Source organism: Neurospora hispaniola (assembly GCF_033458365.1).
Source record: "Neurospora hispaniola strain FGSC 10403 chromosome Unknown B0T23scaffold_3, whole genome shotgun sequence".
NCBI classification, from domain to species: domain Eukaryota; kingdom Fungi; phylum Ascomycota; class Sordariomycetes; order Sordariales; family Sordariaceae; genus Neurospora; species Neurospora hispaniola.
Genome location: NW_026944408.1, coordinates 4,650,847 through 4,666,001, shown reverse-complemented (window position 1 = coordinate 4,666,001; position 15,155 = coordinate 4,650,847). Strand labels below are relative to the sequence as shown.

At 42.2% G+C, this 15,155-nt stretch overlaps 4 protein-coding genes across 4 annotated transcripts; 2 read left to right on the top strand and 2 right to left on the bottom strand.

Annotated features, from left to right (window-relative positions):
- Nucleotides 1–3,866: 3,866 nt before the first annotated feature.
- Nucleotides 3,867–5,966, bottom strand: B0T23DRAFT_428161 (uncharacterized protein; the record flags this gene model as incomplete). The annotated part of the gene is made up of 4 exons (XM_062840116.1): nucleotides 3,867–3,992; nucleotides 4,100–4,211; nucleotides 4,293–4,530; nucleotides 5,741–5,966. 4 exons carry the CDS (start codon nucleotides 5,964–5,966, stop codon nucleotides 3,867–3,869), a joined length of 702 nt encoding a protein of 233 aa, XP_062694684.1.
- Nucleotides 5,967–7,192: 1,226 nt separating this feature from the next.
- On the bottom strand, nucleotides 7,193–8,221 carry B0T23DRAFT_395273 (uncharacterized protein; the record flags this gene model as incomplete). The annotated part of the gene is made up of 4 exons (XM_062838178.1): nucleotides 7,193–7,398; nucleotides 7,462–7,502; nucleotides 7,538–7,855; nucleotides 8,202–8,221. The coding sequence occupies 4 exons, from the start codon at nucleotides 8,219–8,221 to the stop codon at nucleotides 7,193–7,195; spliced, it is 585 nt and encodes a 194-aa protein (XP_062694683.1).
- A 662-nt stretch (nucleotides 8,222–8,883) lies between these two features.
- On the top strand, nucleotides 8,884–9,876 carry B0T23DRAFT_441046 (uncharacterized protein; the record flags this gene model as incomplete). The annotated part of the gene is made up of 1 exon (XM_062840745.1): nucleotides 8,884–9,876. The coding sequence occupies one exon, from the start codon at nucleotides 8,884–8,886 to the stop codon at nucleotides 9,874–9,876; it is 993 nt and encodes a 330-aa protein (XP_062694682.1).
- Nucleotides 9,877–11,896: 2,020 nt separating this feature from the next.
- On the top strand, nucleotides 11,897–13,057 carry B0T23DRAFT_395271 (uncharacterized protein; the record flags this gene model as incomplete). Its single annotated transcript, XM_062838177.1, has 3 exons — nucleotides 11,897–12,174; nucleotides 12,240–12,506; nucleotides 12,568–13,057. 3 exons carry the CDS (start codon nucleotides 11,897–11,899, stop codon nucleotides 13,055–13,057), a joined length of 1,035 nt encoding a protein of 344 aa, XP_062694681.1.
- Nucleotides 13,058–15,155: the final 2,098 nt, after the last annotated feature.

Here is a 15,155-nt window from a genome sequence, read left to right as displayed (position 1 = left end):
TATAATTACTTTAGAATATAATATTATAAAGCGTTAATAAAATCCTATAAACCTTAGGAAGATTTAAATATTATAAACGTTCGCCGGAACCTCCTATTCCGCAATTGCTACTACTCTCTTTAAATTTATTACTACGCTTTTTAGGGAAATAATATATTCTAAAAACGATATTTACTCTATATAAAATTCGCACTTACCTAAATTTACGTAGAAGTTACAATCTTATAATTATTAAAAGACTTCTTTAATATAATTAATATAGTCTTTTTTATTTTTATTATAAATTAGGATATTATTAAAGTAAATAATATATATAGTATTTATTAGCCCCGCTAATATATTATTAATATACATTTAAAATATTACTAGTACATTTATTAATCTTATTAATATAATTAAGAATTTATAGTATTTATATTTCGTATAAAATACTATTTTCTCTTTATTTCCCTTTCGAATTCGAATTTTATAATATATATTCTTTAAATTTAATTTTATAAAGATTTTAACCGATAATAACCAATTTAGAATTTTTTAAATAAGGGGTAATATTATCCGATTCTTCTTCGTAATTTTATTTAATATTCTAAAATCGACGTAGAGCTTTAATTTTCTATTCTTTTTAAGTAAGAAGATAATAGGAATATTTATTAAGTTAATAGAAGGACGAATTTACCCCTTTTAGAGTATTTCCGTTAATTATTTATATAATATTTTTAATTCTTTAATATTTAATATATAAATCGGTCCTTAAGGTATTAATTCCCCTTTAATTAAATTAATATAATATTCTAGCTAATTATATTAAAGTAGGAGTATAACCGAGGTTTCGAATATTAATTAGAATTCTTTATATTCTAGTAGAATAATTAATTTAGGGACGGCGGGTTTACTTTTTATTTCTTTTAATAATTTTAAGGGTTATAATAATACTAGTTCTACGGGGGGTACTAGAGTAGGGTAAATATTATTAAATATTATTTAAAAAATTTTAATTAGGAGGGTAGGGGCCGGAGGCGATTCGGCCGATTTTATTATAATAGGTAGGGTTACAAACTCTAATATTAAGGAAGGGGGGATTTCGAGTAGGATATTCGTATATATAGGAGGGCGGAAACCCTCTTTTACCCTTACTATTTCCCGAAGGTCTAGTAGTAGAATTAAATCCTACTATAGTTTTATTAGGATAATTGTAATATTATATACTTCTTTTACTAATACTATATTTAATATAAAATCGCTAGCTTCAATACGAAATTGAAACGACTATTGCTGCTAATTAATATTAAGGTTCTATTTATAAAGTTAGGAATAATTAAGGATAATTTCTATAATTAGGGATTTAATTATAATAAAAGTAATTCGCTTTGTCCGTTTAGTACTATAGGAGTTATATATTCTAATAAAATAGGTAGTTATATTATATATAGGAATAGGCCGAAAGGAGAAATTAATAAAATAATAGGGTATTAGATTAATTTTTATATTTAATAGGAGTAGATACTTATTAATTAAATTTAATTCTATATTTGAATTTATTAACCCTTACATACTCTGTTAATTTTTATAAGTTTTTACTAATAACCTTATTTTTAAATATATTTATAATTTATTTATATTATTTTAAACGGTTACAACTGCCGCTCTAATTATAATTAATTTAACGTTCGTTTTATATAAGGGAGTACCTACGGGGATAGAGTAATTCTATATTAAATAGTTAATTTAGCTATAATTATAATAAGTTTAATTCGGGTACGCTATTATAAAATAGCCCGTTATACTATATTTATAATAAATATTCGGTAATTTCGGTTAAATATACCGGTTATATATATAACCTTTCTAATAATAAAGGGAATAAATAAAATTAAGATTTATTTAAAAAATAATAAGGGAACGATAGGGAAAATCGGAAGGGTTATTACTATAGAACGATTAAAAAGGAATATTCGAAAAAGAAGTAGGAGGGTACGAAAATAAAAAAAATAATAGATTATATTTTAAAAATATTTAGTATTAGCAATACAATATAAATAGTTCGATATTCTCTAAGCCTTTTAATTATTTTATATACGTTATTACTTCGTTTATTGTATTAATATTAACCGTTAAAAGAATACTTTATTTAAAAAAGGGGTATACTTAATTAGTTTAAGTAATAATTTAAATATATTTTAATTAATTGTATAATAGATTGAATTCTTCGGTATAATAGTAATTATAAAAATTACAAATAATTTCCGAGGCGCTTTACTATATACGTTCGAATTTATTGAGAGCGGATTGTTTAATAATTTAAATATTACTATTATATTTAATTTCTAAGAAGGTACGGAGGTCGCTCTATATAAGTATATTATAAATAATATTATATTTAGATTTACTATAGAGAACTAATATATATTTAATTTATATATTCTTAGGATTACTTTTAATATAATTAATAGCGAATAAGAAGGAAGTACGGGGGTATTTCTAAAAATATATATCGATATTATAAAAGTAATTCTATAGTTATAAAAAACTTTCGTTAATAAATTTAATAATATTATATTTAGGACAATATTTAATATAGGCTAGCGTAGCCGCAGTTAATAAAAGGGTAATTATAGTAATAACCGCCGATAAAGGGGTGGTAAGGGGAGATATAGTAGAAATATAAATTTAGTTATAGAAAAGGTAATTTTAATAATAAAACTTAGTAGGAATAGGGAGGTAATTTCCTATTGAATTTTATTTAATAAGGCTTACGAATACGAATTATTTTTATTAGAATATATATAAAGGGAGGTAATTAAGAAGGAATTTAATTATAGTAAACCGAAATTCGAATAATTATTATTTATATACGAATTTATTAGCTTTCGAGGTTTAGGGATACGAACAGGGAATTTAGGGCAGCGTAGGGGGGTAATCTTCATTATTATCTTCTTTAACGGATTTTATAGTAGGCTAGCGTTATTATAATAAAAGTAGAGGAAATTAAATTATTTTAATTATAATAATTATAGGGGTAATAATATAAAAGGGATAAGGAATAGTTTTAGTAGTACGAGAGATAGACCGGCTACTACGTATATATATTTTAATAGTATTAATTTAATTCTTAGAAGAAAAGTTATTAATTTATTAGGAATATAGGTAAAAAGTAGGTTAAAGTAACTATAATTGTAGTTATACGTAGGGGATAGTAAGTTAGGGGTTAATTTAAAAATATATTAATAATTACCGATTATAATAAATTATATTCCGTTAAATTTTTTTTATATTTATGTAAATTCTGTTTATTTGTTAATGAGTATTATGGAGTTCCGTACTAGTTTGGCGCTTCGGCGCGGTACCGAATTATTCTTCCTGTAAGCCCGACCTAATATAGGCGTTATCGTTAGTAATCCTACGTATTAGTTGACGAAGGGGAGTAGTAGCCGCTGAGGTGCTTCCGTGTACGAGCTCTGAGCCTCCTGATACTATATTATATTCGTATTCTAATTAAATCCGCCGCTATCCTATATTTATATCCAATCCGACTTAGTATTACTATTATTATATTATACTATATAAGAAACCTCCCGGCTGTCACAGGGTTAGCCTGTGTGCCTTGTGCCTGGTGCCAGCGTACAGCAGCTTCTAAGACTGCCGTACACTGTTATTACCGCCGGCAAGCCGACTACTGCCGGCAGCTAATTAGTCAGAACGCTGCCTGCCGCGGGTCTGTTAGACCCGCCGGCGGTTGCCTTTATAAGGCCAGCCTTCTAGGCACTCGGCTGCACTTCTCTTCCTTTCTCCTTCGTGCAATTACGCATAATCACATCTACCACCTACCCTTTGCCCGTGATACCGGCGCTGCGAAGAAAACGCTTATTTTAAAGGCGTTGGAGGCTATAGCCCCCTTCGACGAATCGGAGGGCGAGGTTGTAGCGGAGGTTGTAGTAGTTAGTACCGGCCTTGCTAATTCGCCTTACGACGACGTTCCAGTTAAGTCCGTTATTCTTAAGAAGGTTAGAAAATACTTATCGAAGGAGACGTAGGAGAAGAAGGGCGCCGCTATAGGACACTTCCAGCCTCCCAAGTCTTATAAATGGTGTAACTCCTGTACCTGTAGCCTGCAGCGCATTCTGGTAGGGTGTAGACTGCGGCCACCGTATAGGCTGCGGCGGACCGTATCGGCGCCGATCCTTCGTTTATCGGCGACTATCCGGCTTCGGATTCTATTACAGCGGTCGAGTCTCCGTTAAAGAAGAGGAAGTTTGCTTACGTTCCTATCGATACTTCCGCGGATTTTACTCTACTCTGCAACGACGTCGCTGTGATTCGTCTTTATGTCGTAAGGGTTGAGGAGATTGTCCGCACTCTTTCCAATAAGGTTGATTTGGCTGCCGTTGATATTGAGTGTATCGGTGAGGGTGTGATGGCGATCCACGCCAGGCAGAATGGTCTTGACGACCAGGCTTTTCGGTAGATTCTGAGCGTTATAGCCCGCCTCGAAGATTCTAAATCGAGAGGGACGGCATTCGGGATCCCCCGTCTCTATGGCGGTACCTACCGAGTCAAACGCCTCATCTCAAAACTCATCCAACTTCCATAACGGTTCGGACGAAGCTTCCTAGAAATCTCAGTCCCGAGAGTCTCTAATTTCATCTCAAGTGAGCGGATGATCTTGGCAGCCCTTCACTCAGACTCTCAGCTGGCAAGAATAAGGGCACAGGCCACAGTACAAACGCACAATCAGAGGAGGGGGAGCAACCAGTTCCTTCCTCCCCATTCTTCCTCCTTCCACCGCTATCACTTACTATTATGAAAGCAAAACCAGGAGCGCAAGTGGAAAAGCTCTCCCAACTCTCTCTTGAACACCTCAACACTCTACCACATCAAAACACAATAAAGACTTCAGTCCGCCTGCACCTCCAGAGACTCCAAGAGGGTTGTCATCATCACTTCCCATCCAAGAGGAACATTCTGTAGGTACAGCTTCCTTCCTTCATTCCTGCGTTTGATCACTGTGACTAACTCAACGCGTTAGGACTCCTATATAACCACCACCAACATATTTTCTTTCCCCGTTCGGCCAATCCAACCTCAGGGTAAGTCTCCTGTCTCCTCTCGCAAGGTACGCGCTTGCCCAAACGAGACGATACTAACATCTTCATCCAGCCGCCAAAGATGTGCGTAATCTACCACATCTACTTCTCCCAGTGCGATCACAAAGACGCACTATTTGTGCCGTGCGCAGACAGGGAGCCGCGGACCAAGGACTGTCCAAAGGGGGACCCAAGACAGGTCAGGCACGTGCAGGACGGTCCCTGCGAGGACTGCCACCCGCCCCAGGGGGACGAGGACCCTGACGCCGTGGTGGAAAGCGAGCAGGAGCTGAAGCAGTAAGGAAAGTCTGGAAGAACATATCAACGGGCGGGATGAGAATAGTTCAATGTGCAAAGAGGGCGTCTCGAGACATCAACTACATGTAGTCTGGTAGAACAAAACCATCACCTCTTTTGCCCCCAAACTTGGCAACAAGATCCTGAAGATGCCGTGACCAGTACCAAAACCCCCCATGACCAAAAAGGATACAACCAGCGCAGAGGGGCCTTGTCTGTCCCATTCCCCTTAGCTATGTGGTCGGCACTGTTCTGGTGCTTCGCCAAATTTCCAGCGGAGCCAAATGAAATCTCACATGTCTCGCAACGAGACGTATGATTGCGGGCGTTTTCTTGGTATGTGGCCGTTCGGTGTGCCTTACGTTCCTCTGTTTCGGAGGTTTCAGCGTATTTGCGCCTAAGCGCTGCGTGCTCTTCTGGGTTGTTCTCCTTCAGGTGCCGATACCGCCTCTTGTTGGCCGCGCCATTCTTGGCTGCCATCGCACGCCAGCGCGCTGGAAAGTCACGCTTCATTGTATGGTAGGTGTCGCGCTTTTTCTCTAGATAGGCTTGGTGCCTCTGCTCCGACGCTTCCTCTAACGGGTTCATGGTGGTACCTTTGGTGGTTCGATATGTCGACGCCGGTTGTCTTGTTCGAGGGACTGTTCTGGAGATGCGTCCATAGAGGTACAAATAGGTTGTATCGAGCTGTCCGCGTGACATAAGAGAACGAAGTTGCTCGAACTTCGACATCCTAGTGATGAGCGAAGGCTGACGTCGTCAGCAGAGGAACGCATATATCCCTCTTTGGCCATCAAAGGAAGGCCGCGAGCAAGCGCTTTTGCCGCATGCCAGGCTTTCTTCTGCTGCCCGGTACGCAATCTGCGGCTGGGTTGCGCATCCTAAGCGCGACGGTTGTCAAGAACAAGAAAAGTTCGTGTTTGGAGAGAAACCGGATGAACAGAAACGATCAAAGATAGAGGTAGGTTCCGTCTCATCTCTCAGTTCATTTCCTGTTCTATCTCCTTGTCTTCAGGAAAACATATTCGTCGGAATACCTAACGTCGAACGGAAAAATCGTCTTGTCAGTTGAGATTATCTGGTCGACTGGAGTTATATCGTCTAGTCTATGGTTATTGGGTAATGTCTTTGAATGAAGGACCAAATAGCGTATAATTACTTCCAAGACACAAGGCCATCTTTCTCTCCGGCGAGTAGACCGGCGAAAAGGTCTGTCGCACTTCATACCTCTTCCACCGGACGAGCTGGTCATGCCGCACGAATTCAACCGCTTTTCGTGGCTCGCAGCCCCTTCACAGTCGTTCAACGACTATCACATCAATCAGGCTGCGCAGGTAGGCCATGTGTACTCCGTCATCGTAACTCAGTATGCAAGAGATCCAGAAGGCTTTGAGGAGAGCGCAAGGGGAATACAAGTCTTACCATATATGCTCACTTGGGGCTATCCTGCAGAACGCAGGTCTCCAGGTAGACATGATTTATTCCGACCAAAGCCAAGTCGAACGGGCACACTTCTTCCACAACTGCATCAGAAGAACGCCGGAATTGACGTTTTGATTCTCGAGTTACACGCCACAGGCGTGACCTCCATGCCGCATGCCATATCGGCATTGGATTCAATTACGTGTGGTACCCCAACACCATCCTCCAAGTCAGGGGCCGCCTGTACCGAATCGGTCAATAAGACGCCCTTGAGTAGTTTCTACCAACCGCCAATGGCACCATCTGCGATTGGACAGAAGAGAGGACGCTGGGCAAGGCATGTTGATCCTCCGGTCGGACTCGACTTCTCGAAACTCTTCATCCAACCTCTATCAGAGCGAAAGCTGACCGATGAATAGTGGATTCATGAAATCGTAGCGAGTTTGGCGCTGGATAAGATGGGTATCTCTCCCGAATTCGAATGCTAGGTGACAATTTACGATGGGGTATCTGAATGGCTTGGACTGGTCCCAATTGGGCTGGTAGCCCTCGGGAAAATTAGCTCCGTTGCCTGGATATGTGACAGTATCGCCGTGTTCTGTGATTTGTGTTAGTGAAATGGACGACATAATGGCGCGGGAAAAAACGGGAATCGACTTACTGTCCAAACCGCACCACTCGTCATGGCATAACGACGGATGCCTGTCTTTATAATCACATAACCGCCGCGCTTTTACTGGTTGATCAACCACGGCTCCTGCGGCGGGCCATGGTCTTCCGAGGAGGAAGATTCAGACGAGGATGAGGCTTCGCGGTCGCGACGACGGGGGCTAATGTCGGATGTGTCACTGTCCGGGTCCGGACGAATGTTGACCAACACATCGAATTCGCGTGGGAGGCCGTTCTCCACCATGGTGGTCGCCCAATCTCGTCGGCTCGTAGGGCGTGTTGGGTTCGACAGCTTCATCGAGGGATCGAGATCTAGCCGGGGATTTGGAGCACGGTTTTGTTCGAAATGGATTTTGGACGAGGGTTGACAAAGCGATAGGAGAAAACTACGGAAAGATTGGTTAGAAAGTCGAAGAAGGCTGGGAAGGCACAGTCACGGAGCTGTACTTTACCGTTGAATTGGGAAATATGGTCTATGGTACTCATGTATTGAGTTCGGAACGCAAAGAGAAACAAGGATGAGAGCAGAAAAGAAAAAGGACCGACGGCAAATGCCCATCAGAGGAAGGAGTTGTGGGCTGACCAAGAACGTGCGGTTCAGTGGACTACAGCGGGTATTTTGCAGTGGACATTGTCACTAACCGCCCTGTTGGTGCAATACCCGGACCGACACGGACACTCGTGGGTATTGGAGGTTTTTGGTGGGTATTACTTAACGTAGGTAGGAACTACCTGACTTCTTTGAGAACCATTGTAGCCCTGCGTTGTTCATGACCGTTTCCCTTGATGCTTCAAGTGCTCTACCGGCAGTCGCAGAGGTCAGGTCGGGTTCCTTCTGTGTGTTGGAGATGTCGGGTGCCAGGCACGAAAAAAGGGACCCACATCTCCCCTTTCATAACCCCACAACCAGATCCAGCCTCGATACCGTTGACCGGCTCGAGACCGAGGCCGAAGTACAGCATGCGCCTTCTTCCCATCTTTGCAAACTGCAGTGGAATCGAACCGTTGGAACCCTTTCTCCTCCTACCAACTATCATAGCCTTCCACGCGAATCCAAAGGAACGAAGCGATGGAACAACGAAAGACAACAAAAAGACTCTCACTGAAGCGTGAAGCGAGTCGAAACCTGGGTGCGGCTCTTCACCAGTCTTCGTTCCATCGGTGCTATCTTTCCCACAAACGCGATAGACCAGGCAACAGACCTTGGAACTTGTATTTGGAACCTGGATGACCACCGAAGAATATCAGACGAGCCACGAAAATGATTATAAAATGAGATGGTGGGAGATTTCCTATCCTGTTTACAACTCTGCGTCGCGATCACCTTGCACAACCACAAGACAAAACGTCCACTGACCTCGACACCTCTCAGTCGTCAACTTACTGAACAGGTCAAAGACCTTATAGAAGCAGAATGTCCCAAGATACCACGCCGGCAGCAGAGACCCCGGAAGTGTTGCCAGCCATGGCTTCACAGCGGACACACCCACGTCGCACCGCGCCCACGGGTGGCCCCTTTCCTCCAACAACATTGCGTCGCCAGAACGCCCAAGTCCTCCTCCCAGAGGATTTCATTCATGAAGCCCGCCGACAACCAGTAGCCTTTTCCAACGGCGTTCAGGAAGACGAGCCCGACTCCCCACCTACAAGCCAGGCCCGACAGGATACTTCGACAGGAGACAACAGCAGTCGAGCTACAACACCACCTCAGGAATATCTGGCCAACTCCCCAGTTCGAACACAAGATTTAGAAGTCACCGGCTCATCAAGTCCTACCGATGAGGACATCCAGAGAAACGTTGAGACACTCCAACGTCGCCTTCGTGCAGGTGTCATCACGCTTGTCCCCCGCCCTTCGCAGCGGGCCCAAACTCGGCCTCTGCTATTTCAAGAACAACCCAGTCTTCAAGATCGCAGACACCCGCGCAGTCCCAGCCTTGTTCCTCGCTCCTCCAGGCGCATAAGGCTTACCTTACCCCCTGACGGCCCCGAGCCCGAAGTCGATCCCTTCCGACCGCCGCCGCCGTACTCACCCCGTAATCCCCGCCTACATCCCACGAGCACGGACTACGACCTCACGACCAATTTGTACGGCCGCCCTCACAACAATGGTGCGCCGCCTCTCCCGCTCTACACCCCCATCGCTGACCCCAGCGAACGCGTCCTCCAATTTGGGGGAAGTGAGGATGAGCAACGGAACGCCTTGGTGCGGTTGCGTGAGGAGAGGGGACGACAGCAACCCGAGGAGCGATTGGGAGAGATGCGGTTGCCGGACCGGGAAGGAAGAAACTACAATGGAATCGAAGAGTTGCAGTGGGTAAGAAACGCGGTGGCTGAATTGGATGTCGAGGATGCGGGCTTGGAGGCCGACATAATTCGGCTATTCATGGACGACCCATTCCCTTGACGTTCATTCGCAACGGCGATAGGTTGGGGTATCACTTGAGAAAACAGTAGAGGCAGAAGAAGAGTGGTGGTTTCATCGTGACCGGAGCTCGGAGCCCGACTTGGCGGCTATGGGGGGTCGATGACAGGGGTAGCGATCTTGCAGTCGACGGCACACATAGCGGACTCAAATGAAAAGGATATGGGTGAGAGAGGAAATGAAAGTTAGCGAACATGGAAGTATCACGGCTTGAAGGGCTTTTGACAGCTTGCGCAAAGGTGAAAAGTAAAGAATTGGGCTGTCAACTAGCGCTACCAAGTAAGGGCAGTTTGCGGGGTCATCGCTCATGCTTGCAAATAGCGCGATAGCAAGATACTCTTTCCTGGGATGGACACTCGTAGGCTGTTTGGTATTGATCTCATTTGAATCGGTTGTAACTTGAAATATCGACTCTGAAGCCTCCTAGAAAAGTGATGATTTTGTTTTTTCCTCTACTTCTCATGTCCTGAAATGTCTCGACAACGGCAGTCGTCCTCTCCAAGAACCTCACTATCTAAGTCGTCAACGCCAAGACCCACATCATCCCCTGGCTAGGTGCTAGCTGGGCACTCGACACTCGACAGGGCGCTGGCAAAACACTGCAGTGCTCAGCGTCAGAATCACCAACGGGCTTCAAGACAGCAGCGCGCGAAACACCACTCATCAACGGTAACCACTTGATTCCACACGCTACCTCAAATTCTTAATGGTCTGAGTCATTTCAGTGACCGTATAAACAGGGACATCCATTTTCATCAGCTTCCAGGAAAATCAGGCATAGATTGTATGTGTGGGTAGTGGGTACCTGCATTGCATATCTACCGTACCTATACCGCCCGGAATATGTAGATTACCTATCTGTCCGCGAATAAATACCTAGGTACCTAGGGAGTGGGAGAGACGCATTGCGGGCCGGCGTATTGTAAGTTTCGTAGTGTACAGTAGCTTCTTCTTCTTCAGATGTCGCACGCCGGCTACCGTTGTCTCTTTCCCTCGCTGCCTACCTACCTAGGTACTTACGGTGCGGTGCTGTCAAGTAAAAATGCAAGTCAAGCAAATTGAACTGCTACCTGTGTCCATGCCAGGAAGAACAGCTTTCAACATCCAAAGGAATTATGTATATATATTCTATGTTGCGCTTGCGTGTATGCGGACATATATGCAGACAAATGTACAACCACGGTACGTAATTTACCTAGTTGCCGGCATGCGTTTTGTGTATTTCTTGTATCGCTCAGTGCCGGTGTGCCTCCGGGCGTCCAAAACTGCACCACTTGGAAATCTGACATCTGCGATGGACGTCCTTTTTCATGAGCCCGAAGAATGTATTCGGAGGCAAAGCTCTGCGACGTGCTATTCAATGTTCCTGACTTCGCTTCGTTAGTTGAAAAGGACACATAGAGGTGAAAAGTGGGCACTAGCGGAAGTGAAGAACGTCAGTCTAGATGACTGGAATCCATCTGCTCCTTCTTGTCCCAAGCCTTGAGTTGAAAACGGGCGGTCACAGGCAATGTTGAAGACCTATTGATGGATAGGTGAATAATTTGAGAGCTAAACTTTGAGGCATCAATTCCATGTGAATGCAATGTACTGCAGTGAATGGTAAATGGTGAAGTGCGCGTGCTGCTGTAAGGCACCGTGGAACTAAATGTGACCTCCGGGATGCAGAAAATAATTATGTCCGTTAAACGTTGTGCCTTTTCCCTTTCATTGGCCCTTCCTTCCTTCAGTTGTTATCTTCAGCACCTATATCTTCTGCTCTTCCCTCGCCCTTGACCTTCTGTTTTAGTTTCTTACCACAAGAGAAATCACCATTGTCTTTCTGTGATCACCTTTCCAACCTCCAGCAATATTCCTGCTATCCTTTCTCCAAAACAATCCTCCTCGTCATCCATATCAAGAAAAGAACACCTCGTCGCTTCGCTTCGATATTCCATCATCAAGAGTAAACTTCGCCTCAACCTTCCATACTTCAAGTCTTCAACAACCACACACTTCCACAATGACATCTTCCAAAACTCCTAGGACCCTCCCCGCCCTCCCCGAGGAGATCTGGCGTCTGATCATCCAACATGGAGTAACGTTGCGAGCAACCTCCGACTTCCGCACCTGGCGATGCGACCACTCCAACGAAATAAACGACCAACGCCTCCACGACCCAACTACCCGATTCGACCACCAGCGCGAGCGGAGGGACTACGCGGCTATGCTTCCGCTTGCTCAAACAAGCAAGTTCTTCTCTCGTCTCGTGGCAAACGAGCTCTACCAGAACATCGTGCTGTGTGACTACCATGGTATCGGACGTGGCTTGAAAGAGCACTTGCCGCGTTGGTGTGCCTGTCTAGTGGTCTTCGGAGCCTGTCTATTCAGGACCCTCCCCCGAGCAGTGGCTGGGCACCAGGGTGCCCGCGGATGGATATAGACGGGTTTGAGCACACCATCCGTAAGATCCGAAAACTCCCTAGCTCGTATGGAAAGATTTTCCAGCAGCTGGAAGCGGTGTCCATAGCGACGACGAGATTCAAGAACGACTCTGACGAGGCGTTCTCCGTCTATTCATCGCCGCTTCTGACTGGCTTTCAGGTCCTTGGGTTCCTCATAATGAGGCACTGGTAAGTCAGACTGAACCCTGATCCGTTTCTGCGCTCATCTGGCTAACTTGAAATACTATAGGCATCGCTTGGCTGACTACCGGTCAACCTTGGTCCACCTGGACATCGGCCACCTCTACCCCCAACTCATCAATGCTAGATGGGTTGGCCTCACAGAACCCAGCGGGGCTCGAGCCCGCGAAGCCAGGGAGTTCAGACGCATTCTGTCGACCTTCACTCGTCTCAAATTCTTGCGCGTCTCTTATGCCCTCCTTATCGGCCAGCTGGAAGAGAAGACCAAAAACTTTGGCGACATGCTATCCGAACTCCTCCCTCCGTCCGTCGGAGATTTCCAGATAGCGGTGTTCAATCATGGGGTGGACAACCGATATGATCGACCAAACATTGACATGTCCGTCAAGTGCTTTTTCGAGGGTCTCGAGTCATGGACATGGGACCTCGAACAGTATAGATACCGGCTCGATTTCTTCGCCAAGTACCGCAATCTCTGGGATATCAGTATACTGGTTCACCAGAAGGGAAATTCCCAGGACCAATCGCGGCGGCGTTGACGGATCTACTTCCAACCCTTTGCTTATGTTGTTTATTGCATCTACTTTTGCTAATGGTGGTTGGTGTTCTTACCCATGTGCGTGTCTGCACTCAAGGTCTTATCTGACAGTAGGGGTTGTTGGTGTGCGAGTGTTCTTGTGAAGGATTATAAAAGAACACTCAAAGGGAAGCATGATATAGGGTAGTTCATTTATTTTCTTATTTTTCTCTACGCTTTCTTCTTTTCTTTACTTTAGACTCTTACTTTCAAATAATAGGTAGAGGCATTAGGGCCTTAGTTTATTGCTTATTGAAGAGCAAATTTATTATATTGGTCGGATGGGACCTTGGGAATATAATAAATAAAAAGGGAATATAAGGAGGAAATCCCGACCGAAATAAGAGAAATACTCTAAACTAGACTAAATAATATTTATCTTCGAAAATAGACTAAAGAGTCCCGCTCCTATACTATAGAATTACTATCGAATGCCCTCGTAATAGTAAGTTTAATAACCCTTCTATAAAAGAATTAACTCCTAGACTTATTTAGCCAACCTAGGACTAATAAGGAGAATTTTATCCTTCTCGTTAGTCTTTAGTAGTAGTTAATAAATTGTAACTTTATTACTCTATCTTAATTCTTAAGGACGAAAGCCATATTCAACTCCAGATCTGCTCCTCGCTACATTTAGGTGTAGTAGGGTGCTTTTTGTGTTGGTGTGGTTTTTGCTCCATTTCAATAGGGGGTATAATAGTAGTATATTATATACTAAATACTACTACTATATTTAACTATTCTAAAGAAGGCTTAATATTAATTAGTTTAAATTAATTCGGAGGAATAGTAGGACGGAAGGATCCCTAATAGTAGTACTTAGCTAGTAATTTATTAGATTTACTAATAAAAAATAAATTATTAATTTCTATATTAGAAGTATTTAAATTAATATTTCTAATTAATAAGTAATTATATTATTACTTATTGGTAAAACTACTAATTCTCGGATCCTTTACAATATATTGTCCTAAATATAACCCTCTAAACTACTTATATAATTCGGAGTATTATTTAAAATAATAGTTATTACTATATTTTAGGTCTTTACAAACGCTATACAGGGACTAAGTATCAGGAGGCTAAGAACTCGTACACAGAAGCACCTCAACGGCTGCTACTCCCCTTTATTAATTAAAGCGTAGGATTATTTATAATAACGCCTATATCGGGTCGGGCTCGCGGGAAGGATAATCTAATATTACGCCGAGGCGCTAAATTAGTATAAAGCTCTATAATATTCGTTAGCGGATAAATAGAGTTTGTATAGGTATAAAAAAGGTTTAATAGAGCGTATTTTATTATAGTCGGTAACTATTAATATATTATTAAATTAACCCCTAATTTACCGTCCCTTATATGTAGCTATAACTATAATTATTTTAATCTACTTTTCATTTATATTCTTAATAAATTAATAATTCTTCCTCCGGGAATTGAGCCAATACTATTAAAATATATATACGTAACGGCCAATCTATTTCTCGTACTATTAAAACTATTCCTTATCCTTCTTATATTATTATCCCTATAGTTATTATAATTAAAATAACCTAACTTCCTTCGCTTTTATTATAATAATGCTAATTTACTATAGAGTCCGTTGAAGAAGATAATAATGAAGATTACCCTTTTACGCCGCCCCGGATTCCCCGTTTATATCTTTAAATTTTAGAAACTGATAAGTTTGTATATAAGTAATAATTATTCGAATTTCGGTTCGTTATAATCAAATTCCTCTTTAATTACCTCCCTTCGTATATATCCTAGTAGGAGTAGTTTGTATTCGTAGGCCTCGCTGAATAAAATTTAATAAGAAACTACCCCCCTATTTTTACTAGGTTTTATTATTAAAATTACCTCTTTTATAATTAAATTTATATTTCTACTATATTTCCCCTTACTACCCCTTCGTCGGCGGCCGTCGCTACAATTACCCTTTTACTAACCGCAATTATACTGGCCTATATTAAATACTATTTTAAATATAATATTACTAAATTTACTAGCGAAAATTTTTTATAATTATAGAATTACTTTTATAATATCGATATATATTT